The 26858-nt window shown below is 44.6% G+C and overlaps 1 protein-coding gene across 1 annotated transcript in view; it reads right to left on the minus strand.

Moving 5' to 3' along the window:
* Window positions 1-9603: 9603 nt before the first annotated feature.
* The window catches only part of LOC123369009 (mucin-5AC-like), a 61431-nt gene continuing 44176 nt past the window's right edge, over window positions 9604-26858 (minus strand). Inside the window, exons 36-50 of the mRNA XM_045014388.1 lie at window positions 25157-25340; window positions 24529-24736; window positions 23613-23791; window positions 22877-22946; window positions 22456-22556; window positions 20677-20711; window positions 19728-19905; window positions 15411-15515; window positions 15172-15212; window positions 14609-14731; window positions 14405-14503; window positions 13299-13427; window positions 12399-12456; window positions 11719-11827; window positions 9604-11021 (exon numbers count right to left, since the gene is read on the minus strand). Coding sequence (XP_044870323.1) covers window positions 10748-11021; window positions 11719-11827; window positions 12399-12456; window positions 13299-13427; window positions 14405-14503; window positions 14609-14731; window positions 15172-15212; window positions 15411-15515; window positions 19728-19905; window positions 20677-20711; window positions 22456-22556; window positions 22877-22946; window positions 23613-23791; window positions 24529-24736; window positions 25157-25340 — 1893 coding nt within the window. The 3' untranslated portion in view covers window positions 9604-10747. The remainder of the gene's footprint in view (window positions 11022-11718; window positions 11828-12398; window positions 12457-13298; window positions 13428-14404; window positions 14504-14608; window positions 14732-15171; window positions 15213-15410; window positions 15516-19727; window positions 19906-20676; window positions 20712-22455; window positions 22557-22876; window positions 22947-23612; window positions 23792-24528; window positions 24737-25156; window positions 25341-26858) is intronic.

Consider the following 26858-nt stretch of genomic DNA (forward strand, 5'->3'; position numbering starts at 1 on the left):
ATCCGACGAAGTGGGTATTCACCCACGAAAGCTCATGCTGCAAAACGTCTGTTAGTCTATAAGGTGCCACAGGATTCTTTGCTGCTTTTATGTAATCAAACAGTATGCCTTAGAGGAGTCTTAGGCCTTGTCTACACTACAAGACTATTTCGAATCAACTTAGTTCGAATTTGTGGATTCGACCTTATGAAGTCGAATTTGTGTATCCATACTAAATACACTAATTCGAATTTCTGAGTCCACATTCACGGGGCCAGCGTCGACTTTGGAAGCGGTGCACTGTGGGAAGCTATCCCACAGTTCCCGCAGTCCCCGCTGCCCATTGGAATGCTGGGTAGAGCCCCCAATGCCTGCTGGGGGGAGAAATGTGTCGAAGGTGGTTTTGGGTAAGTGTCGTCATTGAACCGTCAATCACAACCTCCCTCCCTCCCTCCATGAAAGCGCCTGCGGGCAATCTGTTCGTGCACTTTTCTGGTCAGTGACAGCGCGGACGCCACAGCACTGCAAGCATGGAGCCCGCTGCGATCATCGCCGTTTTCTCCTCCTCGCACTTTATCGTCCACGTCTTCCACAGTCAGCTGATGAGAAATTGGGCTACTTTTCAATGGTGCTGCAAGCACTGGGGGACCATAGGGGACGTTTTACAAACATCAACGTCGGGTGGCCGGGCAAGGTTCATGATGCGTGTGTTTTCAGGAACTGTGGGCTGCTCAGACGCCTGCAGGAAGGTAGTTTCTTCCCGGACCACGAAATAACTGTTGTGGATGTGCAGATGCCTATAGTCATCCTCGGGGACCCAGCCTGCCCGCTAATGCACTTGCTCATGAAGCCCTATACAGGCGCCTGGGACAGCGACAAGGAACTCTTCAAATACCAGCGAGCAGCGAGCAGAGTGACCTGTGACTGTTCAGTTTCTTTACAGAGAAGCTGAACCTGCCCCTGTTTCTTTACCCAGTTACTGTTGACTCTCCTCTTCGGTTACATACCCCGTTCACCCCGTTACCCCCACTTCCAGCACATGTGTAAAAATAAAATACATGTCCCATTATTACTTAACAAAGGTTTCTTTATTCATGACTTTGCGTTAAAGGGTTGAAACTGGGACGCAGACTGTGCTGGGTAGGGTGTGCGGTGATGTAAAGACCGCCTCTAAACTCAAGGAATGACAGACTCCTGCTCCTAGAGCGGTCCGCAGTGCCGGAATGCTTCTTTCAACGGAGCCTGCCATCCCTCTTTATGGAATTCTGTGTGCGGGCGGATATGTGACCTTGTGGTGGAGGAGGACGGATACAGATTCCTCAGCTGCGTGACTCAGCAGTCCAGGACAAGGACCGCTGTATAAGATCTGTAACCGCCCTCCCCCGCTGCAAAGTCACATCTCCCCCGCCCACACAGATCCTGGAAACCACCTCCCATAACGACCAGGGTGCCTACTGACTGCACCGTGTGTGTGACCCGCTGCTGATCCTGCCCCCGTGTCTGTACCCTGGGAAAGGTGACTGTCCTATGCAATTAACCACCCCCTTCCCCACGCCCCCCATTCAAACACAGTCTTCTTTGAAAAAACATAACGGAAACAGTAATTAACAGCAAAGCATTTTTATTAATTAAGTAGACAGTTAGGGGATGGGACTGGGATTGGGACTACTGTGAGTCTGGAAGTGAAGGACTTCGGCAAATGTAGGGTATGAGAGCTTTTGGGTACTTGAGCACTGTGCTGTGGTGCAGTGACAGTATTCACGTCCCCGGCCGCCCCTCCTCCTGATTATTTTCGGTGAGGGGGGTATGGGATTTTGTGGCAGGGGAGTGCGGTTGCAGATACACTGCAGGGTGTCTCTGTCCTCCTGCGGTCCTGCAGAACATCCACAAGGCGCCTGAGCGTGTCCGTTTGCTCCCTCACTAGTCCAAGCAGCGTTTCAGTTGCCTGCTTGTCTTCCTCACGCCACCTCTCCTCCCGTTCGCTGTGTGAGCGCTGGCACAGAGAGACGGTCTCCCTCCACTGGCTCTGCTGGTCCGCCTCTGCTAGGTAGCAGCCCATACGTTCCTCGAACATCTTGTCCCTTGTCTTTTTCTTTTGCCGCCTAATCTTTGCCAGCCTCTGCGAGGGGGATGCTGTGGCAGGTCTGGAGACAGTGGAAGCTGTGAGATGGGAAACAGGGAGTGAATTCCTTGCAAAGATACATTTTTGCGAACAATTAACTGAGTCTAGGCTGTCTCTGTGAATTCTGGGTTGAGACCCCTGTGCCTGCTGGGGCACAAATCATTTTCGCGGTGGATTCTGGGTAAATGTCGGCAGTCATTCCTTCCTCCGGGAAAGCAATGGCAGACAATCATTTCAAGCCCGTTTTCCCAGAATTGCCCTGGCATACGCCATAGCGTGGCAACCATGGACACTGTTTTGCCTTTTGTGTATGTCACCGTATGTGTACTAGATGCCGCTGACAGAGGCGGGCCAGCAGCGCTACACAGCAGCATGCTTTTGCTTTTGCATGACAGCAGAGATGGTTACCAGCCATATTGTACCATCTACCATACCATAAATTGGTAATAAGATGGTAATAAGATGGGCATGGTTACCTGTCCTTTTGCACTGCCCCATTTGGTGCTGTCATAAGTGCCCCTGGCCGAGCAGCCAGGGGCGCAAAAGCAAAAATTGGGAATGACTCCCTGAGTCAATCCCTCCTTTTTGGTATCTAAAAATAGAATCAGTCCTGCCTAGATTATGGGCAAGTGTACTAGAGAACCACTGTATCATAGAACCAGAGAGCACAGCTGCTCTGTGTCCGATCCTGCATAAATTATGAGCTGTACGCTATTCACAGGGGGTGCTCCTGCAACAACACCACCTGTTCATTCCGTTCTTACCCCAGCCTTCCTGGGCTACCATACCATTGTCCCAACACTTGTGTGATGAAGTAATAAAGAATGCAGGAATAAGACACAGTGACTTGTTTGTGAGAAATGAGTGGAAGGAAGCCTCCAGCTGCAATGATAGTCCAGGCAGGACATTAAGGACTGTGGATGAAGGAGCCCATCATCCCTCTGCTAGTCCAGGGGCAATTGAATCTTTTATTTACAATGAAGGGTGGGGGCTGATGGAGCTCAGCCCCCTGTTGCAATGATGAGGACGGTTACCAGCCATATTGCACCATCTGCCATGAAAAATTAGGGACAGGCGCCCTTGATCGACCTTACTGATGCTAGTCGGCATGGTTACCAGCCCTTTTGCACTGCCCCATGTGCCAATAGGCTGATGATGAGGACGGATACCCATCTTTTTGTACCATCAGCCATCCATAGCGTGGGGGGAGCAAGGATGTTGGTGTTGAGTGCTGCACCATCGCGTCTATCTGCAGCATTCAGTAAAGATAGGGTGACATGTAAAAGAGTCAACAGAGGATTGTTTTCACTTCTGGTGGTGGGTGGGGTGTGTGCGCAAATTGCCGAACTATGCCCTGACCCACCGCAGACACTGTGTTTGACCCTAGAAGCATTTGGAGCTCATCCAAGAATGCAAATGATTTTCGGAGACAGCAGGAACTGTGGGATACCTTGCGTCCTCATTCCCCCCTCCCTCCATGAGCGTCCATTTGATTCTTTGGCTTTCCGTTACGCTCGTCACGCAGCTGCGTGCTGAGTCTGTGCTATGCCGTCTGTCCGTGGATTTATTAAAAATACTTTGGACCAGGCGCACCATAACAGTAATTCCACTACTTAGATGCATGAGTCTCCTAGCGAGATCACCATGAGGACGGGCACTGAAGGAGATAGAGAGCGCATGCTGCATGAAATCTATCACGAACCACGGACCTATGCAGCCATGCTCGGGGAGGCAATGCTCCCTGAATACCGCATGAAAGCCTCGCGCAGAAAAGGGTGCTATCACGGAGCACCCAATAAGGCAGCTCTCCCCAGGAACCTCCTGCTGATGCTTATCGATTAACGGAAGGAGAGCTTCGTGGAGATCTCCCAGGAGGATTTCTGTTCTATCCCCATATATAGAGAGACCTCCTTCTCACACACTTCAGATTCCTGTTATATTAAGAATAAAAGTTAACATGTTTAAAGCACTTACCGACTGCTCCTTCCCCTGATTCAGGATCCGGGTTCATGGCCGGGGAGGGTTGGTAGGGATCTCCGTGACGGTGATGAAGAGATCCTGGCTGTCGGGGAAACCAGCGTTGTAAGCGCTCTCGCCTGCCTCGTCCTCCACAAACACTTCCTCATCTTCCCCGTCCGTGAACATCGTCGAGGAACTGTCCGTCGACACTGTCCCATCATCAGAGTCCACGGTCACTGGTGGGGCAGTGGTGGCAGGCTCTGTAGCATCCGTTTGCCGCTTTGATTTTTTGGTAGCCTTGTCTGGGGTCCTTGATTTTCACGTGGCGCTGCGTTGCATCCCGCCTGTATCCTCTGTCTCTCATGGCTTTGGAGACCTTCTCGTAGGTCTTCGCATTCCGTGTTTTGGAGCACAGCTCCGAAAGCACAGACTCCTCGCCCCACACACCGATCAGATCGAAGAGTTCCCAGTCAGTCTATGCTGGGTCCCTCTTTCTATTCACAGATAACATGAACTCCTCTGCTGGAGAGCTCTGCATCGTTGCAGGTGCTGCGGAGCTCGCCCCGATGTCCAGCCAGGACGTCAGATTCAAAGTGCCCAGACAGGAAAATGAATTCAAATTTTCCCGGGTCGTTTCCTGTGTGGCTGCTCAGAGCATCGAAGCTCGGACTGCTGCCCAGAGCGTCAACAGAGTGGTGCACTGTGGGATAGCTCCCAGAGCTACTAAGTTCGATTTGCATCCACACCTAGCCTAATTCGAGCTAGCCATGTCGAATTTAGCGTTACTCCACCTGTCGGGGTGGAGTACCGAATTCGAACTAAAGAGCCCTCTAGTTCGAATTAAATGGCTTCCTGGTGTGGACGGTTGAGCGGTTAGTTCGAATTAACGCTGCTAAATTCGAATTAAAGTCCTAGTGTAGACCAGGCCTTAGCTACAAAAGTTCAGGAGGGAGGTGGGGAGGGTTCTTTTCTCCAAACTAGGCTGAAATTAAAGACTCCTCTACAGCTGGAATAATTTCTTTCTTCAATGGACAATTTTCAGACCTGATGTCTTCGTATTCCGAGGATCATTTTAAGTGACATAAGTTACTGATAGCTGATAAGTTGTGCCAAATTCTGTCTTTGTCTCCAATGTTATTTGTGCTGGGCACAGTCAGAATTAAGGGTTAATCAAAGGCAGAATTTGGCGTACTGACTTTAAACTATAACAACAATATAACGCTCTTGAGTAATTCTTTCCTTTTTCTAAATACAGTAACTCCTCACTTAATGCTGTAGTTATGCTCCTGAAAAATGTGACTTTAAGCGAAACAATGATAAGCGAATCCAATTTCCCCATAAGAATTAATGTAAATGGGGCGGGGGGGGGCCAGGGGTTAGATTCCAGGGATTATTTTTTCACCAGACAAAAGACATTATATACATATACAGTATAAGTTTTAAGCAATTTAATACTGTACTCAGCAATGATAATAGTGAAGCTTGGTTGTGGTGGTGGAGTCAGAGGGTGGAAGAGGGTTGATTGTCCCGCTGCTCCTCCTGCTGTTCTTGCTGAACTTTCCCAACTCAAAAAAACATATCCGGAGATTGATGTTTTGCTTTCCTTTTTTTTTTTTTTTTTTTGGTAAATTTCTTTATGCCAGTTTGGTGATCAGGTCAGTGAATATTCTCTGGCCCCAGAGCTCTGTTGAGAGTGTGGACCACCAACACCCCCACTCTTAGGCCTGCAGAGTCCTCCCCATGTGAACTCTGCGGGTTTGGGCTTGACACGGGAGCCAGGCAGAGCAAGGCCCAAGGCCCCACCCCGACCCACCTCTTCTTGCCCCCTCCCCCAAGCGTGTCACATCCTTGCTCCCAGCCTCCCTGCATGCCACAAAACAACTGATTGCAGCGGGCAGGAAGCACGGAGCAGAACGGGGAGGTGCTGATCCACGGAGCCTGCCATTGGGTGGGAGGCACTGGAGGGTGAGGTGGAGGGCATTATAACCGAACGTTGCACAGCTTTAAACGAGCATGTTCTCTAATAGAACAGCAATGAAACAACATTAACGGGGACGACTTTAAGTGAGGGAATTACTGTAAAACAGAATTCAGGTGCATAAACTGTACGCCTGGTGCCCTCTAGTGTAATGTCAGGTGTACTACATATTCTACACAGAGAGTTACTGTGACACCTGCACGATAAGCTGAGATGCATCAAGGGATCGTTTGCAAGTTCACTCATGTTTCCTCTTTATTTTTGGCTGAATTTTGCATTTAATACCTGTCTATTTGTCAATTTCTGTAAGTTGTGAGAGCCTCAGAACAGGGATCATCCCTCCTTGAATGTGAGGGAAGCATCTATACATTGTGGGCACTGTCATAAATAAATAGGAGATAGCAAGAACATAGAATTTGGTGTAACTGAAGGCGAGTGGGCTCCATTAGCTGTCAATGTCACAGCTACATGAGGGATAATGCTGCAAGGCAGTGAATCTGTGGCAAGTCTTGACCATTATGGACACAATCCATATCAGTGCATTACCAACAGAGTGATTGAAAGAACTACCAGCATGACAAGGAGAGGAATAAAAGATGAGAGAGTTCATAGGAGGGAGCCATTCCAGAGACTTGAGTAGCGGTGATCCTGAAGTGTGAGGATCTCAGTCAGAGGGAAGATGTCCAGCGAGGCATTGAAAAATGGGAATCACAATAAAGTCTCAGACAGTGGATCCAGTGGCCTCACAGCTCAGTCAATGTAATAAGGATGGATGAATGAACTTCCCAGAAAAGCCAAAGAAGAACCCGATGTTAGTCCTTACTACTCTTCCCAAAGGACTTTTGGTTGAGAGGCTAAGGACAAAGGAAGCAAGCGTGGTTCATCACACCCAGTCAGTAGTCACAGTAAGGAGTGTACCTGAGAATTTAGAGTCAAGGTGTAGTACAGAATAAGTAGAAAAGGGGGAATTTTCTAAGGCAGTTGGGAGTCTCTATTAATGGCCTAATTGGCACAAATCTCTCGAGGACTGGAGCAAGTCCTGCTCTGCCAGCGAGCTATGTGAAGTTGCTGGAGGAATACTCTGAATACACACTGTTTTTAAGTAATGAGAGAAGTTATGTTGCTGAGATTCAGGCTTTGGATGGAGAAAGGATTGAGGATCATATGGCAGCCTTGTGGCACAAAGTTGGGTTGGTGGATTGAGTTTGGATATGGGGTAGCTTCCTCTCCTGAGGAGGGTCAGTGTAATTAACCTACTTGTCCATTACTAGGTATCCTGCCTTCCCACCCCCAGAATGAACTGGAGGAGAAGCATCACAGGTTATTCTTGGAGGAACAGAGACCCAGCATCTAGCCCTTAGATAACTCTGTGTTACTCAGAGCAAGCAGGAAAAGGAAGTGTCACAGTTCAGAGCAACAGCACCTGTATTTCCCTTTCGTGGTCCACTAAGGGCATCCACTATTCCCAGCCATCATCTCTCTTGGGCAGTGACCTGTGTCTTTCTCCCCCCTAGCTGAGGTTTTCCCAGGCTACACAGTTTCCTGCTCACACTGTGAATTTCCCAAAAAGACAGGCTGCATAAGCAGGCCTGCTTTGCCTGTGTTTAGAGGCTATAAACGTCTAATTATCCACAGTTAAGTTACCACACTGTTCTTTCTAAGCAAGCAAATATATTGCTAAGGTAAAAACATTAAAGAGAAAACATGTTAAAAACAATAACAGTGTGTACATACAGCCAACAGGCTAAAGATCACCCCCCTGATTCCAACAAGGGTTTGATGGTCAGATCACTGGCCCAAACCCCACCAGGGGTTTTTCCTGTGGTCACAAGTTCATAACAGCTGTTAGCTCAAAACAAGCACATCCATGAATCTGTGAGTAACTCCTTTATGCAGATCACGTCTTTGCTCTGAAGAGACCACAAATAGGTAATCAGCCAGACAATGGGTTTCTCTTTAATGCACAGCTTCAAAAGGGTGGGTCGGGAGGTGGGTAAATTGCATCCACCTCTTCCCAAGTATTTTCTAGGGGAAAAAAATTCAATCTTCTCTGGCCCATTGTTGTCATAGGGTCCTCTGAAACGCAAGGTTTTCCTTAATCCTGTCTCCCCATATAATCCCACAATAAATCATAAACATTTGCATTTTAAATACAGTGAACTCCTAAAATACTTACTTAACTGAGAAAGGTTTGACTTCATGCAATGAGGTTTGTCCAGGATATTGCAGGAAATTGCCATATGTGTCACAGGGAGTAAGATCCAGAGGACACTTGGATTAGGCCCAGGGAAAGAGACAGTGTGCTGCTTGTGAAGGTGCACAAGTAGCCTGAGAGCTGATCGTGGAAGGAAGGCAACTTGTACATTGAGACAAAGAGGCTGGGTAAAAAAAATGACCCAAACAAGGATGCAGGCAGGTGGCTGACAGGGAGCTGGGATCAGCAGGATATGCAACAGGAACAGTTCGAAAGCAAGAGGGCTGACTCTGCCACACATCTGGACAACAGCAGGAGAGAATGCTGGGGGATCCCTAAGGATAACACAGGATTGAACTCTGACTGGTAGGATCTACAGCCCAATATTTATTGTCCTGTAAAAGAGAGATGGACTAGAAGAGCAGCCCACGTGTTAAGCCTGAGAAAACTCATAGAATCATAAAAATGCAGGGCTGGAAGGGCCTTCAAGATGTCATGTAGTGCAGTCTCCTGTACTGAGGCAGGACCAAGTGTACCTAGACCATCCCTGAGCAGTGTTTGTCTAACCTGTTCTTATAAACTTCCAGTGACAGGATTTCACAGCTTCTGTTGGTAACCTGTTCCACTACTTAACTATCCTATCATGAGGCACAGTTGGACTGCCCAGGGGCTAAGATAGAGACTACTTGTTATCTTTTATTGTGACTGTTTGAAGTGTTGATCCTAGTACAATGATTCTTGAATTGCGGTACATGAAATACTGGTGTTGCACAGGCTGCAATCAGGTTATATATATAGAAAGACACCTATCTCTGGAAGGGACCCTGAAAGATCATTGAGTCCAGCCCCCTGCTTTCACTAGGAGGACCAAGTACTGATTTTGCTAGAGATCCCTAAGTGGCCCCCTTAAGGATTAGGGCTCACAAGCCTGGGTTTAGTAAGTCAGTACTCAAACCACTGAGCCATCCCTTCCCCCTAGGTTGGTTTTAAGTGTAGTATATCAGAATAAGATCCATTAAAATTACAAAGTTGGTAAGGTCAGTTTGTTGGAGTTTTAGATATGGTACATTAGGCTGTAAAGTCTGGGAACAGGTGAGTGGCATTTGCACAATTTCCATTCTGCCAATCCTTGTAAAGAATCTTCTGTTACTTACAAAAAGTGCGTGCGTTTATTGCACCGAGGGCTAGAGTCTCTACACAAAGCACACGTCTAAATCTCGAATAAGGACAGGGGAGCCACGTCACGCAGTGACATCTTGAACTGGGGCTGATTAGAAAACTCTGTGGTAGAGGGGGAAGCAAATATTATGTAGGGCAAACAAACTGCTTGTGAAGGATTCAGCAAAATGAAAAAAGCAGAGGACACAAAAGTTGCAAAATGCTAAAAGTTTATTAATCATCATAATTTTTTTTCCTCTTAAGAAACAAACAAAACCCAAAACAAAATAGAAAAAGAAAACATCCCACAACCAGATACCCACTGACGCTAGAAAATGGGGGCAACATTAATTGTGGGAGAAATGGTCCAATGCACTTATTTTTCCCAGAAACAAAATAAATAGCAATGGTACAACATTTTAAAAAAAGCTCAGTTTCCTAGGAAAGAATTTATATTACTATTATTATTACTTTTGTTTACAAAAATCCTTCATATACCCCTTTTGGCAAAAATATATTTCTTCTGTAAACAGTTAACCAAAAACAAATAATACAAAAATCCAAATTTTCATACATTTACTATGCTGATAATCTCATGTAAACATAGGATATTCTGCAGCAGCCTTATATGATAGTGTTTCTTTCTTCCTTCCTTCCTTTCTTTCCTACAACACCACAAACTCCCCCAGTATCTTTGAAGTTTGAGAAAATGCAGTGTCTACAACCTAAACTCTCTTTAATGCTAAAACATCAAACAAGCAAACGAACAAAAAGGTAGGAAGGTCAGAGTGATAGTCTGTTTTTCCTGGACTTAAATTGTTGACACTGCCTAACTGAACAGGAATCAAAAGGGATTTTAAAAGTTGTCTAATGCAATGCAATGATTAGTCAGTGTCTGGTGGTTGTGTAATGACCGTGACTAGTGAAAAATTATTAACGACACAGTGATGTTTGTTCTATGCTTGGCCTTGGGCAGTCAGTATCAGAATCACCACAGGGAAAATTTCAAGCCAAAAAGAGACTATAATTTACATCAAGGACTTTCTAAAAGTGCCGTGGAAATAGTTAGAGTATAGTTCCACTCACCCCACCCTATTGAAAGAAAAGCTGTCAGTCATACAGTACAGCACCGCCAAGAAAAAACAAACCTCAAGATTTCCTAATCCTGTACCTCTCAAGTTAAAAGAAGACACTCAAAGCAATGAGATCCATTGATAATGGAAGTTGAAATAATTAGGAAACAGAAATTTCTAGCATGTATATAGGAATTTCATCCGTATGTCCAAGATTCTAGCTGCTTTGGATACTTGTTTATTATTAGGAAAAAAAAGTGAAAAGATTTATTTCAGTCTATATTCTACTCTTCCTGGTTTTGGTTCATTTTTCTGGGGATCTGTTCCTTTTGCTGCTGCTGCTCCTGCTCTTGCTCCTGCTCTTGCTCCTGCTCTGGAGTGGTGGGAGTGGTTTGGGGGATGCACTCCGTGCCCGCACAATCACACTGCTCCACATGGATGTATGAGTAATCAGTGGTGCTTCCATCAGGGCAGCTCAGGGTCACCTGTCTTTTGCTGGTCTTGACCTCCTGACAACACTTACACTTGTGTTGCATCACATTCGCCTCAAGGGAATATCTGATTGGCCACAAAACAAAGCCAACAAGAAAAAAAGATTTAGAAATACCACAGCAAAAACCAACAACAAAATACACCCCCATTGCCAGATATCACCAAATACGGTGCATCTTTGTTGGAAGCAATCGGTTTGACATTATTACTGTGACAATACTGTGGTGAAATATAATTTCAGTGGGACTATTTGTGGAAGAAGTTAGTGCTGCATATAAGAGTGGCAGGATCTTACCCTACATTAATACTGTGCATTATCAACCAAAAATCTCAAAGTACTTTACAAAGGTGGCTAAATATTATTATGTACATTATACAGATGGAGAAACTGAGGTACAGAGGGGCTAAATGACTTAGCCAAGGCCACACATCATCAGTGCACAAATGATGTCCAGGATGAGACTAGCAAGCTCATTTTTAAATGGGCAAGGGTTTAAGTCAGGGTGTCAGAGGTTAAAGGCATTTGTCGCTGTACCATTGAGCTTCCATCTAGTAAAAACTGTTGAGTCTTAAGGTAGTTAACGTCTTGTAACATGGCAGGTATCAGAAATTCAAGTCAACACAGCAGAAACAAACACCTGCTTGTTAGGTGGATATTGGATGCATTAAAAATGCATAATTTGCTCCCTGCCACCAATATAATGAATGAATGCCAAGAGGGCACAGGGACAATCATATACAAGGAGAGTGAGTAGCCACTTACATTGAAGAAGTGTCACAGTTGCCTTCGCAGTATGTTAGTTCCACAGGCACAGAAGAGTTGCATTCATTGTGTCTGATGACAGTGAGAGTACTATGCGGTCTACAAGCTACTGTAATAAAGGGAAAATAATTGAAAATGTATTTGTTTACCATATGCAATTACCGATAGAAAACAGAGAGGTGGAGCTGACATCACGTGTTCACCTGTTTTAATTACATATGGCGAAACTGTGGCTCCCCCTCCCTTAAGCACTGGTGCACGGCCCAGACTGGATTTTTCCACTGGCACCTCTTAAATGCATGGCCAGCTACCATGATTGGTGTGTCACTCTATCCTTCGACGAGAACATGTCCAGCTATGCTGGAGAGTGAGCATGGCCCCCTCCCTTCCACATAATGGCTAGCATTTAGCAGTAGGGTGGGAGAAGCACATACGATCCATTTTCAAAGGAACTGTACTGTGTGCTAGGAATGTTCTTTCCCCAGCCACTCCCTATTCCCCCTCTCTTGCCCCAGCAGAAGGCAAACTGCCCAAACTTATTCTACACAGGCATAAGGCCTCAGATCACATCAGTTCCGCCAATATATTAGTGCACCTGCCACCCATTGTGGCTAATATGCTTCAAAGCACTATTTAGACCATGTATTTTGTCTTTGCACCACAAAATTAGCATGACTTACCTTTTTCCTGTGGTTTGCATATTTTGCAGCAGCCATCTGCACTTAGCTTGATATCAGCCTGGAATGCAGAAATAGGGGGAAATGATTCAGAATTGGAGTGTACACCCTCACCGGGGGGCTTTCCCTGCTTCCCAAGTTTCCTTGGTGCCAGCAAGAGGTCTGCATTGAGATCGATGCTGATTTGAAGCAGGGCTTGGGGAGCTTGATGATATTCCAGAGAGGGGCAACTTCTGCATCAGTATACCAGTAATAGGCAGCTTCTTTACAGGCTGGCATTGAATGGCGCTCATTTTCTCTTTCCACCCTCTGAGTTAAGCATTCTAATATTGTATATACTAACCCAAATTTTAAATACAGCATGCTGCAGATACATGAAATTCGGAGTGACTGAAGTTGGAGTGTTGCAAGTAAGGGATTAAACCAGCATTGGTCACATAGTTAATAAAATACTGACCTTCCACCTATGTGGCCCTGGTTCCAGTCCATCCCAAAATCTTGACTGAGTTGGATGGCTTTATTTCAATCAATTCCCCTTCAAAATAATGAACTCTCCCTCAACTTACTTAGTCTCAGTGGGTGGGATTTTCAAAATCACCTAAGTGACGTAGGAGCACACGGCCAGTTAACTTTCAATGGAATTTGTGCTCCTGTATCACTTAGCACTTTTGAAAATCGCACTCCCTTGTGTGTGTTCTGTTCTCTACTCCATGCTCTGTAATCCAGCGCAGCACATCACTTTGACTCAAGTCAAATTCAAAGGGACCATATTTGAATAGACTATAATTAAAATTGCATCCCACATAATGGGTGTAATCTTTGGACACAGGGGCCCTGCTGTTTTTGCCTATCCTTCCCCAGGCAACAAACGTGAGAATTAGAGGAATATTTAGTATTACTTACAGGTTTGCAGTTTTCTGGGTACATGGGTGAACAGACTTTCCTTATAGTGACAGGAATAAACTGATCCTCAATTTGTTCACATTTATAGAGGGTACAGTTATTTCCAGGCTCGTGCCAGACTTCTCCAGCCTGTAAGTAAGAATTGTAAAAAATTAATAGAAATCTATGCATTATGTCTTTAAAAAATCCTTTTTTTCATACTATCTACTACAGTGTGATTATTCTGCAAAAAGCTAACTTACAGTCCTTGAGGGCTAAATCAGGGAAGTTCCTGTTGAGGGCTTTTGTAATGTTAGCAGCATAGCTACTATTGTGTAAATAATAAAGCCCAGTTCACTGAAAGTGTGAGGAGACTATAATTCTACCTTTACACTTTCAAGATCATTTTAATAATGGATTCACCTATCTTTACTCAAGTACCGCTGATTTACAGTCAAGCAATAATTATACAATAAGAATTAGTGATACCAAGAAAAATGTGTACAGGTGAGTGTACAGGTTGGTTTGGAAGGGAGACAGACTGGTTGTGAACAGTGTCTTTGTTTTGTCATCAGTCATCTCAAGTTGTATTAAAGTGTGTAAACTTGTGAACTTGGTGCTGAAGATGTGTCTGCCTGTAATGACCTATTGTGCCCATTGTAAAGATAGCAACATACCCTTCCTCTTGAGAAAATACACAGTGGGGCAAACCCTAATACCATTCAAGACAGCGTCAAGATTTCCAGTGACTTCATTGACAGCAGGATTTGTCTAGTAATATTATAAAGCTTCTAATTGTGAATGGCCACATGCAGCCAGATTCTGCCCTCTGTTACATGAGAGTGATTCCCAGTGAGAGCAATGAGTGCTGTGTTTTCATACTGAGGGCAAAGCCCGGCCCAGTGTTTTCATCTACATTGCTTTTAACATTGAATCCTGAAAGCTGTCATTATTATTACAGTAGCTCCTAGAAGCCTCAACCAGAATGGAAGCCCCATTGTGCTGGGGACTAGCCAAGCATGGAGTGAGATCTAACATGAGAGAAGACACAGTGAGTGAGTGATAAACAAGGACAGAAAGGGAAAGAAGGAGACTGGAGTTCACAAAACCTTAAAAGCAGTAGTTACCTTAAGCACATGGACTGTGTTATCCTCCATCTTCAGTACACAAGCCTCCTTTACACACTCGCCACAGCATTGTCCAGTTTTCATCTTATATTCATAGCCCTGTTTGTAAAGGAATAAAAAAGGAATTGCGCTGAGTCAAGGATGCTCATTTCCTCTCAGGTAGGTTTTTAAATTGTGTGTGATGGGACAAAAAGTGGCACTCACCACTGGGCACTCAGTGTCACATGGAATGGGATGGCAGACAACAGTGTTTCTCTGACTGTCTGGCTTTACTTCAGCAGAGCAGGTGCACTTTTCACAGGTACCTTTTGGAATGACAGCTCCAGGCTAAACAAAGTCAAAGGAGGAGTATTAATAGTCAATAAAAATGAACTGCTTCATGTACAGATCTCACAGATCAGAAATACAGGGCTAAATTCTTTAACCACACTGGAAAATTTGACCCACTTTATTTAACCAGAGTCCCAGCGTTGGTGATATGAGTACCTTATTTTTCTTGGGGCAAATTCCTTATGCTTATGCAGAGGGTGATGGAATGTTGTTTTTTGATGAAGTAATGGACAATGTTTAACTCAGTCTTTGCTCAAAGACTATACGTTTCAGGCCTCTGCTAGGATTCTGAACCAGTTTTTGTTCTATTACATTGTTGTGGTTATTTGTTGTTACTGTAGCACCCAGGAGCCCCAGTCATGGGCCAGGACCCCATTGTGCTAGGCACTGCAAACTAATAAGTTTTGTGTTACAGTTAGTAACATATATGTACATACCATGTAGAAAGTTCCATTGGTTACACAGCCTGGTATTAGCTCTGTAAGGGGAAAAAACAAAACAGTGTGATGCAAATGTAATTTTTTAAAAGAAGCAGAAAGACATGAAAAGCTATCAGTCATTTTGTTGACAAGATATAACAACAGAATGTAACTTTTTTACACGGTGCTGCTCAGACTGCTTTCTTCAACATCTTGACAGGTGTGGATAATTCACAAAAGAAGAGCTTAATACTTACTGCATGTGAAGATTGTACAACAATTTCCATTTAATACTTCTGGGATTAACTCGTATCCTGGTTGACAGCTGGCCACTGATTTGGGGCACTTGCTAGTGTCACATCCTATGTAACGTAAGACAGAAAACAAGGAGTTCAACATAGTTAAGTACGGAAGATTCATAGGCGGCAGGTTTGTATAATTTTTGGTGGGGCCCAAAATGGTGGTTCCCCCCCGCTCCCGCCCTGTAAGCCGATATAAAATGAAGCTACAACGCGTCAGCGCCACAAGATTACAAGGGTCAATTAAAAGTGGAAAGTCAGAAGCAGCACTTGCCTACTTCAATATACAGTATTATATTTTGTTGTACCTGTTGTGATGAAGTGGGAATGTTCTTAATATTTTCTCTGAATACTATGTGGGTGCCTCAGTTTCCCCTGTAAGATGCCAACTGAAGGTGTTGGGGACAAAGAGATCAGGTGGCCTCCTTGTCCGGAAGAGACACAGAGCCCAGAGGAGGGAGTGTCAGTTTGGAGCTGGTTGGGGAAATGGGGAGAGACTCAGAACTTGGTTCTGGGCTCCCCACCCCGCAAGATGGACCTGACCAAGGGGTTCTGTTTTCTGTACCAACAAGCTCTGTTTAAACTGTGTTCCCATCATCTAATAAACCTTCTGTTTTACAGTCTGGCTGAGAGTCACATCTGACTGCCGAGTTGGGGTGCAAGGACCTCTGGCTGCCCCAGGACCCCGCCTGGGCGGACTCACTGCGGAAAGTGCATGGTGTGGAAGGGCATGCTGAATGCTCTGAGGTCAGACCCAGGAAGGTGTAAGCTTCTTGCCCTGGAGACAGTCTGCTCAGAGAGGAGGCTCCCCCAGAGTCCTGACTGTCTTTGAAGGAGTGGTTCCAGAGCATCCCAGCATCTCCTTCCACCCCATGCACTTCTCAGAAGTCCACACAGGCACTAACACTCCCTCCTCTGGCCTTTGTCAAGAAGGCTAACATCATTTTGGGCTGTATAAGTAGGGGCAGTGCCAGCAGATCGAGGGACATGATCATTCTCCTCTATTCAACATTGGTGAGGCCTCATCTAGAGTACTACGTGCAGTTTTGGGCCCCACATTGCAAGAAGGATGTGGAAAAATTGGAAAATCCAGTGGAGGGCAACAAAAATGATTAGGGGGCTGGAGCACATGACTTCTGAGGAGAGGCTGAGGGAACTGGGATGGTTTAGTCTGCAGAAGAGAAGAATAAGGGAGGATTTGATGGGGGTTACAAAGAGGATGGATCTAGACTGTTCTCAGTGGTAGCAGAGGACAGAACAAGGAGTAATGATCTCAAGTTGCAGTGGGGGAGGTTTAGGTTGGATATTAAGAGAAACTTTTTCACTAGGAGGGTGGTGAAACACTGGAATGGGTTACCTAGGGAGGTGGTGGAATCTCCTTCCTTAGAGGTTTTTAAGGCCCGGCTTGACAAAGCTCTGGCTGGGATGATTTAGTTGGGAATTGGTCCTGCTTTGAGCATGAGGTTGGACCTTATGACCTCCTGAGGCCCCTTCCAACCCTGATATTCTATGATACTCTAAACTGACCACCAAATTTAAGTTGCGTGTTTTTCCGGTCAGGTGAGGACTCTGGGGCAGGGCTGGGGATAAGGAACTTGGGGTGCAGACAGGCTGCCCCAGGGCTAGGGCCAAAGAGGACTCCCCTCCACCCTTCCTGGCAGCAGCAAGCTCCAGGGGAGGGACCCCTCCTCTCCCCCGCAGTTCACTGCACATGCTCCTAGGGTCCCTCTCAGGTCCAGAAAGCCCACTCGGCTCCCCTATGGTGGGTACCGAGGGGGGAGGTTGCCATCACGTATGGCCTCCCCTGCTGCCACCCCTCACCATAGCCTCACTGGGGATGGGGCTGCCCCTTGCCCAGCATGGTGCAGGAGTGGGGACTGCAGGGTGGTAGCTGGGAAGGGGCACAGTATCACAAAATTCACCTAAGCCCCAGCTGCACAGGTCTAGGAAGCTCCCCTCCCCAGTGGTGTAGCCAGGTTCTAACATCAGGGGGAGCAAACATATCCAATTACTAAAAAAGATGCCAGCCAACATATCCAATTACTAATCAGGTAGTTCTATAACAGGCTGCCCTGACCCCATCACCCCCTGAAGCACAAGGTAGGGGTAGGCACCACCATGTTGTGCAACAAACACTTGACAAAATTACTGGACTTAGTGACGGACAATGCAGGCAGGTGGGTATTATGTCATTCAATCATTCAACCCATAAAATTGCACACATTTTGCCTCAGTGAAATTAAATATCCAGAGAATTACTGGGCCTGTGATGATGACCAGGGCTTGCTCACCTGTGGCTCCCCCTCCCTGTGCTGTGGAGGCACAGCCAGGCAGGTCTGCATCTGCAGGCAGGCACCCTGCCTCAGGTGCAGCTCCCATGGGCCCTGCTAGGTACTAGACTGGGAGCCTCCCGGCCAATGGAATGGGCTGGGCTGGGGGGCGGAAGGCAAAGGGGGAGATTGTAGGGAGCTTTGGAGGAGGGGAGGCAGTGGGGGAAGGGAGTGGGCTGGCACAAAGGGGAGGGCTCTTTGGAGAGGAGTGACAGGGGCACAGGGGTCATTGGGAATCTCTCGAGGGGGCAGAGGATTGTGTGGGTTTCTGTGGGGCAGAGGGCTGTGATGGGCGGAGCCAGCTGCAACCTGGGTCTGCTCTGCGGGGGGTGTTGCTATAGTCCCCTCAGGAAGCCCCCCCCCATCCTGTGTATTTTATACCAGCCCCGGGGTGCCCATTGCTGCTCCTTTCCCCACCCACAGCTCCATCTGTCTGTCCCCACAAACCCCCTAGCTGTGTCCTTGTGTCTGTCTGTCCCACAACCCCCGGCTGTGTCTGTCTGTCTGTCTGCCCCCCACTGTGTGTGTCTGTCCCACAACCCCCTGGCTGTGTCTGTTTGTCCCCACCAACCCCCCCCCCCCAGCTGTGTCTGTCTGTCTGCTCCCCGCTGTGTGTGTCTGTCCCACAACCCCCAACCCCCTAGCTGTGTCTGTTTGTCCCCACCAACCCCCCCGGCTCTGTCTGTCTGTCTGTCTGCCCCCCGCTGTGTGTGTCTGTCCCACAACCCCCAAGCTGTGTGTGTTTGTCCCCACCAACCCCCCCCTCCCCGGCTGTGTGTGTGTGTCTGGCTGCCCCCACAGCTCACAGGCTGTGTCTGTCTGTCTGTCTGTCTGTCCCACAACCCCCTGGCTGTGTGTGTTTGTCCCCACCAACCACCCCTCCCTGGCTGTGTGTGTCTAGCTGCCCACAGCTCACCGTCTGTGTCTGTCTGCTGCTCACAATGGCTGCCCAGGGCTCAGCCGCTGCCTGTGGCTCGCTCCCCCTCCCTGCTGTGGAGGCGCGGCCAGGCAGCTCCGGCACCGCCCCCGGCAGCTCCCATTGGCTGGGGTTCCCAGCCAATGGGCTGGGAGTCCAGTTGCTCCTGAGGCCCCTCCCGGGAGCTGCCGCTGCCGCTGCGGTGAGTGTGAGCGCCGGGTGTTGCAACGTGGGGACCCCCAGCACAGGGCCTGGGGCCCAAACATTGGTGGGGCTGAGCCCAGCTCCTGGATTATTGGTGGGGCCTGGGCCCCACGGGCCCATATAACTTGCCACCCCTGGGAAGATTCTGTACTGTATGAACAAGAACTTCTGAAGTTTCCTCACTGGGCCATAATTAGCACCATAGCTCTGTGAGCAAGCATGAGGAGGGGATTAGAAAAACCTCTAATTCTTAAAACAAGTAGTTTAATGTTCTAGCTCAGAAGAGTGGATTAGTGGAAACTTCTCTCTCCAGTCAGAGACAAGTTTGAAAGGGAAAATTTATAGGGATGGAGAGTCTGGTGACTTTCAGGAATTCATAAAACCCCTACTCCAGTTTGTAAAAGTTCTAGAGATTTTGTGAAATAGCTTAGAACTTTTGGTAACAGTGGGATTTTTTGGTGAGATGAGGTGGTATTAGAGAGATTTTGTTGTTGGTGGTATTATTTACTTATTAGGGGCAGTACAGTTTGTTTTCTTCCAACAATTAAAATAATTGGACATTTCAAATGAGTTTTTGGTAGGCATGCTTTCCCTTTGTTGGTGAAATACTTTTTTCTTTCTCTCGGAAATGAAATGTATTTTTTTTAAAGGGTGCTCCCTTCAGACATCTTGTAAATGCTATACAAAAGGTGTTGGGGTCATGATAGGACAAGGGGGCACTATATGAAGAAAGTAAATTCCAAATTAAATGTTGAAAAGATGCCTCACAAGTTCCCCACGATATATATAGTATTTTTCACATGGAAGAGCTGAGCGGATTCTTACGGCATTCAATCTGGCCACAGCATGGATCTTCTCGTGTCAGCAACTGGACAGGTACAAACCCTGGGTCATCACAAGAGACTGGTGGGAGTGGTTTACACGGGTGCTTTGTACACTGCACTTTAAAAGTGTACCGGTCACAAACACAGTCCTGGCAATTGCTTTTCCACTGGTCTCCAGGCTGTTAAAAAAAAAAAAGTTTAGAACCAAGTCAGACAATTTGCATTAGTTAGCTTGTTCAGGGCTAAAGCTATGTACAGCTGCATCAGCATCATTCATGTTTATATAATTTCCAGATTAATCTTTGTCAGGAACCTCAAACTCAGAAAATCCTTAGAAAAGGACCCCATATGTTACTGAAAGTATCTGATCATTGCCACCTTTCTTTGCATAAATCTGTTAATTCCTAGAGATTGTGTGAAAGATACAAGAAATATAATTGAAAGAGCATAGGGAACACCCATGTGTGTTCTAAATGTGTAACAAAATTCTCCGATCAGGTACGTCATGTTATAAAATGGGTCTTGTAGAAATTAGATGGAATTAAAAAATTGGGACTGCAAAGTGTGCTATCTATAACTAATTTTTCCTCCATCCAGCCCTTCATTTCTAATAAACTTTGCATGCTAAATTCCAGAAAATAAAGGAAACCAATATGCTGGTCCTCTAGGACTGCTATTTGTCCTTCTTGTATTTTTAAAATGTAATGGAAAGATTAGAAATGGAAGAATCCATTATCTATATTTTAGTCACTTATAAAATAACACAGGGTTCTAGAATTCAGACACTTGCATGTTTTTTTCTACAATTTAAGAGGAACACACATTTTCCAAAAATAAATATTCCTCAAAATCTGTTAGAATGTTTGGCAAACCCCATGTTCATAAACCCCCAAATGTTCCTTGGGCTCACCAATCTATATTTGGTAAAACATACTGATTGCAATACTCACTAATTTGGGCAGTCCATCTGGTCCTATACAGATATCTGAGAAAAATGAAAGGATAGATATTAACATTAGTGCTACTGAGGTGATGTGGAATATATGTGATAGGGTTGGGTCAGGCTACTGCAACCAGAAACAGCCTGCAGATAAATCCTAGAAGAAGAGGGCTGACAGATTCATTCAAACATTGATGCTATTTTCAGATAAATACTGAAAACAACACATCAGAAATACCTTTTTGTCAGTTTGAATGTTTCACAGGTTCATAATACACTGAGGATACACTTTAAAATTAAAATAGCCAATAAGATGGGGGCAGGGAAGATGGTAGAACAAATGTAATGTGTTAGTTTTTCACTTCAGAATACAATGGCTGTAATTAAGATCATATAAGTGAAATGAATTCTGAGCCCAGTTATCAATGCACATTTAGACACACCATAAAATGACCAAACTGGCAATTATAATTATCAGTCTGTGCTGAGAAGAGGCAGAGCACTGTAAAAGGAGGAGTGCTACAGGGAGAGTCGAGATGCTTTGGCAGAGTGGTGTATGGGAATCTTGCATGAGCCATAGCAGTAGCAGGTCTGGAATTAGCCAGCATTATTAGTTGTTTGCTTTCATAAGCAATATTCACCATATTTAGCATTCTTTATAAAACTATCAAAAGCCCAATCCAACACCCATTGAAATCAGTGGAAAGCCTCCCATTCATTTCACTGGACATTGGATCAAGTTTGTCATAGGTCTCACCCCCACTTAGAGATGTTGGGTTCCAAAATGGGGACCTGCATGGACTCCTCTAAACTAAAATCCTAGTTTAGATCTGGTAAAAGCTGCCACCACCCAATAATGTACGTGTATTGGGACACAGTCCTTCCCCAAAATCCTTGGGGATCCCAAGAGCCCCAAATCCATGGAGTTCTTACACCCAGGAGAAATATACCATTTCCCCCCTGCTTCCTCCCCCTCCCTTTTTTCTAGGAGAGATACCGGGATCCAACTACAGAGGGACGCTTTCCTCCTCCCTCCTCCCCTTTCCCTGAGAATTTACCCAAGGAAAGATCAACCAAGTCCTTAACAGAAAAGATTTATTAAAGAATAAAAAGAAAGTAACTGTCTCTGTAATACCAAGATAGAACAATACCCAGGGTCTAAACTTATCAATTTTTGGAGAGAATTCCCCCTCCCTTCTTTCTCAGTAAAAGCAATAACAGTACAGAATTAAAGAAATTCTATAGCAAAACACAGAATTGCAAATACAGAAATAAAAGTATAAGAATACTAGTTCCTTGCTAATACTCACTAGCTTGAATAGAAGAATTTATTGCAGAAACCTGGGAGGACTTGATTAAGATGTCTGGACTCCCTTAACTCCCAAGAGAGACTCTCTCAAAACAAAGAACACAGAAAAAAAACACCTTCCCTCCACAGAGATTTGAAATTATCTTGTCCCTGATTGGTCCTCTGGTCAGGTGTTCACAGGTACTGCTTGTTAACCCTTTACAGGTAGAAAAAAAACCTTAACCCTTAACTAACTGTTTATGACAAAGTTCTAGATAAACAACAACAGTGCTTATCTTTTATAGAGCATTTTCCATCAGGAGATCTCAGCATGCTTCACAAAGGAGGAGAACTATTATTATTCCCAATTTGCAGATGGGGAGACTAAAGAACTGGAGAGACATGCCCAGCGTCACTGGCAGAGATGGGAATTGAACTCAGGCCTTCTGACTCCCAGTCCAGAGCCCTATCTACTTCTAAAGTAAAAAACATCATGCTTACCACATCCAGAGACACAGACACCGCTGTTTGTGTTGAAGAGGATCTTTCCTTCAGGGCAGAAACATCCTTCAGTTAGGCCAGTGCCATTGTGTTGAATAGCCCTAGGAAAGAGGCATATGTTAGAGTACAGCTCTCTGACAGTTAAACAGCCAAGTGCAATCCATGCAGGAAATCACAGCATTTAGATGATGGATACATGTGAAGAGGGAAAATAATTCAGTTCTTTTAAGAAGCAATAGGAATTACAGGTTCAATTCTTTATTAATTACTAGATCTGACTGAATAATGATACATTTTATTAATGAAAAATGCTAAAATTCACCAGATTAATTATTCTCTATGGATAATAAAGGATCCTAAGTGACAAAAATCCGGAAGGACACATTGAACTAAATGGTTTGCTTGTATGTTCTTTCCATACCTTGAATCACAGGTAGCAGGATTAAGAGGCCCACATGGTTCATACACTTTGCCCACTGGACAGTTATATGCTGTATGGGAAGGGGAAAATATAACAAGGTTAAAAAGCTGAGAGATTGCATTTCAGTTTGGATTATATTTTGTTGAAAGAGGTCCCATGCATCTAAGGTCTCAGGTTTTTAAGTGGTCTTTCCAAACCCTCTCTGCCCCCCTCCCCACACCTATATTCATTCTGGGTTTCTGTCAATAGAGCACTCAGTGAAGCAGTGAGTAATGATCATGAACTAGGTTGAGTTGGGATGTAAGAATTTTATTTTATCCCTTCATTTTGTATCATCATTTCCCACCAGTAACTTTCCAATCCTCTCTTCTCCTCTCTGAAATCTCATGTTACTCTCCTATAATGAGTAAGCAGGTGCTACAATGAAGTGAAGTAGTAGCTTACCCTTTCGCAAAACACAACTGGCCAGATTCTTACTCTCAGTGATACCTGTGTAAATCCACACTAGCTTCAATTGCTTCACTGAAGCTACACAACAGGATTTATATTGGTCTCAGATGAGAATCTGACCTTTACAGTATCACCTCTGTGATGCTCCATGCTGACAACCATTTGTGAATTAGGTATAGCGATATTAAATACATTGAGTAAGTGTGAGATGCAGGACCAACTTACTGAACAAGCCTCCAGTTACTATTTCATTAACACATATATTTGTTAATGCTGCAGTACTTACGGCATTTGCCTTTGGTCTTTCCTCTCCAGTCAACACAAACACCTCTAGTGGCACACAGAGTGGCATATATCTCCAAGCCGGAACACTGCATAGATGTATTGGTCATGTGACATGCATCAAAGACACAGCCCTTGTAAAAGTCTTGTGGTGGGATCACCTTGTGGCATTCTTCAAAGACTCTTTAAACACAACAGAGAAGAAAAAAGTTTCATTTCCCACGGTTGCTATACAAAATCTATTCTTGTCAAAGAGGAACATCATAGTGTGAGCATATTGTCCTTCTCCTTTGAGATGAGTTTCTGACTGAAATTTAATGTGGGAGAAAGACTCCAGAATGGAAAGGCTGAGAAGTCTGAAACCATCATGTAGAACATTTTTTATGTACAATGTACACACATTTTAGATTTTTTTATGGGGAAAGGAGTCTGTCTTTCTGTCTAAGTTTTCATAAACCAAACTCATCAGGCATCTTACAAATGTAAAGTGATGTTACTGTTTGAAAAATATAACTTGGTGTGGATAGATATGCCATGGAAAGCATGTGGGAGATTTTGTGGTTAAAGCACATAACTGCAAGCCAGAAGATTTGGGTTTTATTACTTGCTAGGCCCCTGACTTGCTGATATTCTCCATACCCTCTCCTCAGAGAGCTGTGGAATCATCATGGAGTTCTCCTTGGTGTTAACAGGTATGTGGTTTCCACTTGCAGAGGACTTCTATTGCATTTGCCCCGCTCTGCAGCTGTCACACAACTGTTTGGCCTTCAGATATGTGCATAAAGCCACCCTAGATTTGGCCCTGTATTTGTTGATAAGGGCTTGATGGGGATATAGTTCTTATCTCCATCATTTTATAAGATTTTTGGATATTTTTGCTTAGTTAAGGAAAAGTAAATTAATCCTTTTTTGTATCTTACTCGCTCAAAATTATCTTGCAAAGAGCAGACGGGGGACAGCTGGGAGCTGGAGTGGGGGTGCTGGGTCCTGGTGTTGGTGTTGGTGTTCCTACACAGTATTGCTTCTTGCCATCGTCAACCTTCCAGTGGGGAGCCATTTGGGTACAAGAAGGAATAATTTTACCACTTGGCAAGCGGCAGTCATCTGTTTTGGTGTTTGTGCATGTACCTGGAAGACCAAACATAAACAAATCAGAAGGGTGTGAGCCACTGACAAAGTGCATAACACATTATGTTAACATCAAATTCAAAACTGGTAAGCATAGTGAGTGGATCAAACTCCTTGTAAGTTTAGATTGCTTGATACTCAAAGTGCATCATTTCCTTTGAGTTTACTTAATAATTGCTTATGTAAGATTAAAAATATAAGACAAAAATCAGGTCATTGAAATATTAAGCATCTGAACCTATTTGTTAGAAGCAGATTGAAGTAATATAAAAAAGTAGCAATAGATGAAACCCAAATTCTCCCTAAATCCATTTACTTTGCTTTGAGGAATTTCAGTCTATGGTAAGCTTGAATAACTATCTGGCTCAGGGAATAAACATAGAGAGATTGAGAAGAGGAGGATTAATGCATCTATCTTACCACACTGTCCTTCAGTATTATTGCCAAATTTGCTGAATGGGAGTTTCACTGAGAAGATCAACCCGCTGAAGGTGATGGTAGCTCCAAACTCAGGTATTTCAACAACCATGTTGATGCCAAGCATGTAAATAGAAATGCCATCTTTCTGGAAGCCTGGGTTGACAACTGTTTTATTGAAGATAATCTGCATATGAGATTAAAAATGATGTCATTGCAGGAGTCACTTTTGTTAGACACATATTTTAAAATAATTTGTTTACTGATCTTTATAATCATGTCATTTCATAATGACATATCCCATGTTCCTCATATCCCACACCACACCAAGTTTTTATAATAATAACTTGTATTGTTTTCTTTTCCTTTCTGTGCTGCTTTTCAGTCCCCGAGTGACTTAGTTGTGGGACTAATTATCAGAGTGGTCCTGATATGAATTGGTCATATTCCATCCAGGCAGGCTCTATGCTAATACACATTATTTTAAGGCCAAATATACTGAGTGAAAATATCATTTTGTGTCTTTTTGTAGGCATTTTTCCTAACAGAAAATGACTGGGCTGTAATTTTTTAGGCTACAGCAAGATTCATGCCATTATTCTGTTATAATCCTGTCATCATTGTATAGTCACAATGGACCAAACCATGAGGGGTGTCTAGCACAGGGAGAGCCCCTGGAACTCATATTGAAATACACATTTCACCCATTATTTTTATATGATGATTTGTTTCCTCTTTAAATTAAGCTGTTACTCACATTTGCCACATACAAATTCCAGGTGCTAACAAAAATGTGGACCTTTGGTAGGTGATATTGCTCTTCAGGAATTATTTCTGTGTTAGAAACTTAACTCCTTTCTCATCTGATTGGGATGGAGGAGGGAGAGTTGCAGATCCCTGAAGTACCATTCTGTTTTGACTGGGAATCACTGGGCTACATTTTACAATATGCCCTATCCCAGTGGTTCTCAACCAGGGGTATGGATACTCCTGGGGGTACTCAGAGGTCTTCCAGTGGGTACATCAACTCATCTAGATATTTGCTTAGTTTTACAACAGGCTACATAAAAAGCACTAGCAAAGTTAGTACAAACTAAAATTTCATAGGCAATGATTTGTTTATACTGCTCTGTATACAATACATTGAAATGTAAGTACCATATTTATATCCCATTAGATTTATTTTATAATTCTATGGCGAAAATGAGAAAGTATTTTTATGTCTGATTTTGTAAGTTTTTAAGTGAGATGAAACTTGGGGGTACACAAGACAAACCAGACTCTTGAAAGGGGTACAGTCATCTGGAAAGGTTGAGAAACACTGCCCTACCCTATCCCTGACAGTGGCTTATGAGTGCTTGGCACAGCTGTGTGTGTGTGTGTGTGTGTGTGTGTGTGTGTGTGTGTGTGTGTGTGTGTGTGAGTGAGAGAGAGAGAGAGAGAGAGAGAGAGAGCCATCTGAATGCCAGGTCAGTCCCCAAAATGAAATAGGGCAGCATGAGGCCACTTCTAATTTTCACCAACTGCCAACAGCAATTTAGGATTACTGGGTAAATGGATGCTCTAGTTCATCCCCTTCTCTTCAATTACATCTTCTGTGCCAGCAAATAGGAATGGAGTGGAGAAGGAGCTATTAGGGGGACTTTATGCTAGTCAAAGATCTCCATACTCAGGGGGAGATCCCAATTTGGCCAACTAACGTGAA

This window comes from Mauremys mutica, chromosome 4 (genome assembly GCF_020497125.1).
Source record: "Mauremys mutica isolate MM-2020 ecotype Southern chromosome 4, ASM2049712v1, whole genome shotgun sequence".
NCBI classification, from domain to species: domain Eukaryota; kingdom Metazoa; phylum Chordata; order Testudines; family Geoemydidae; genus Mauremys; species Mauremys mutica.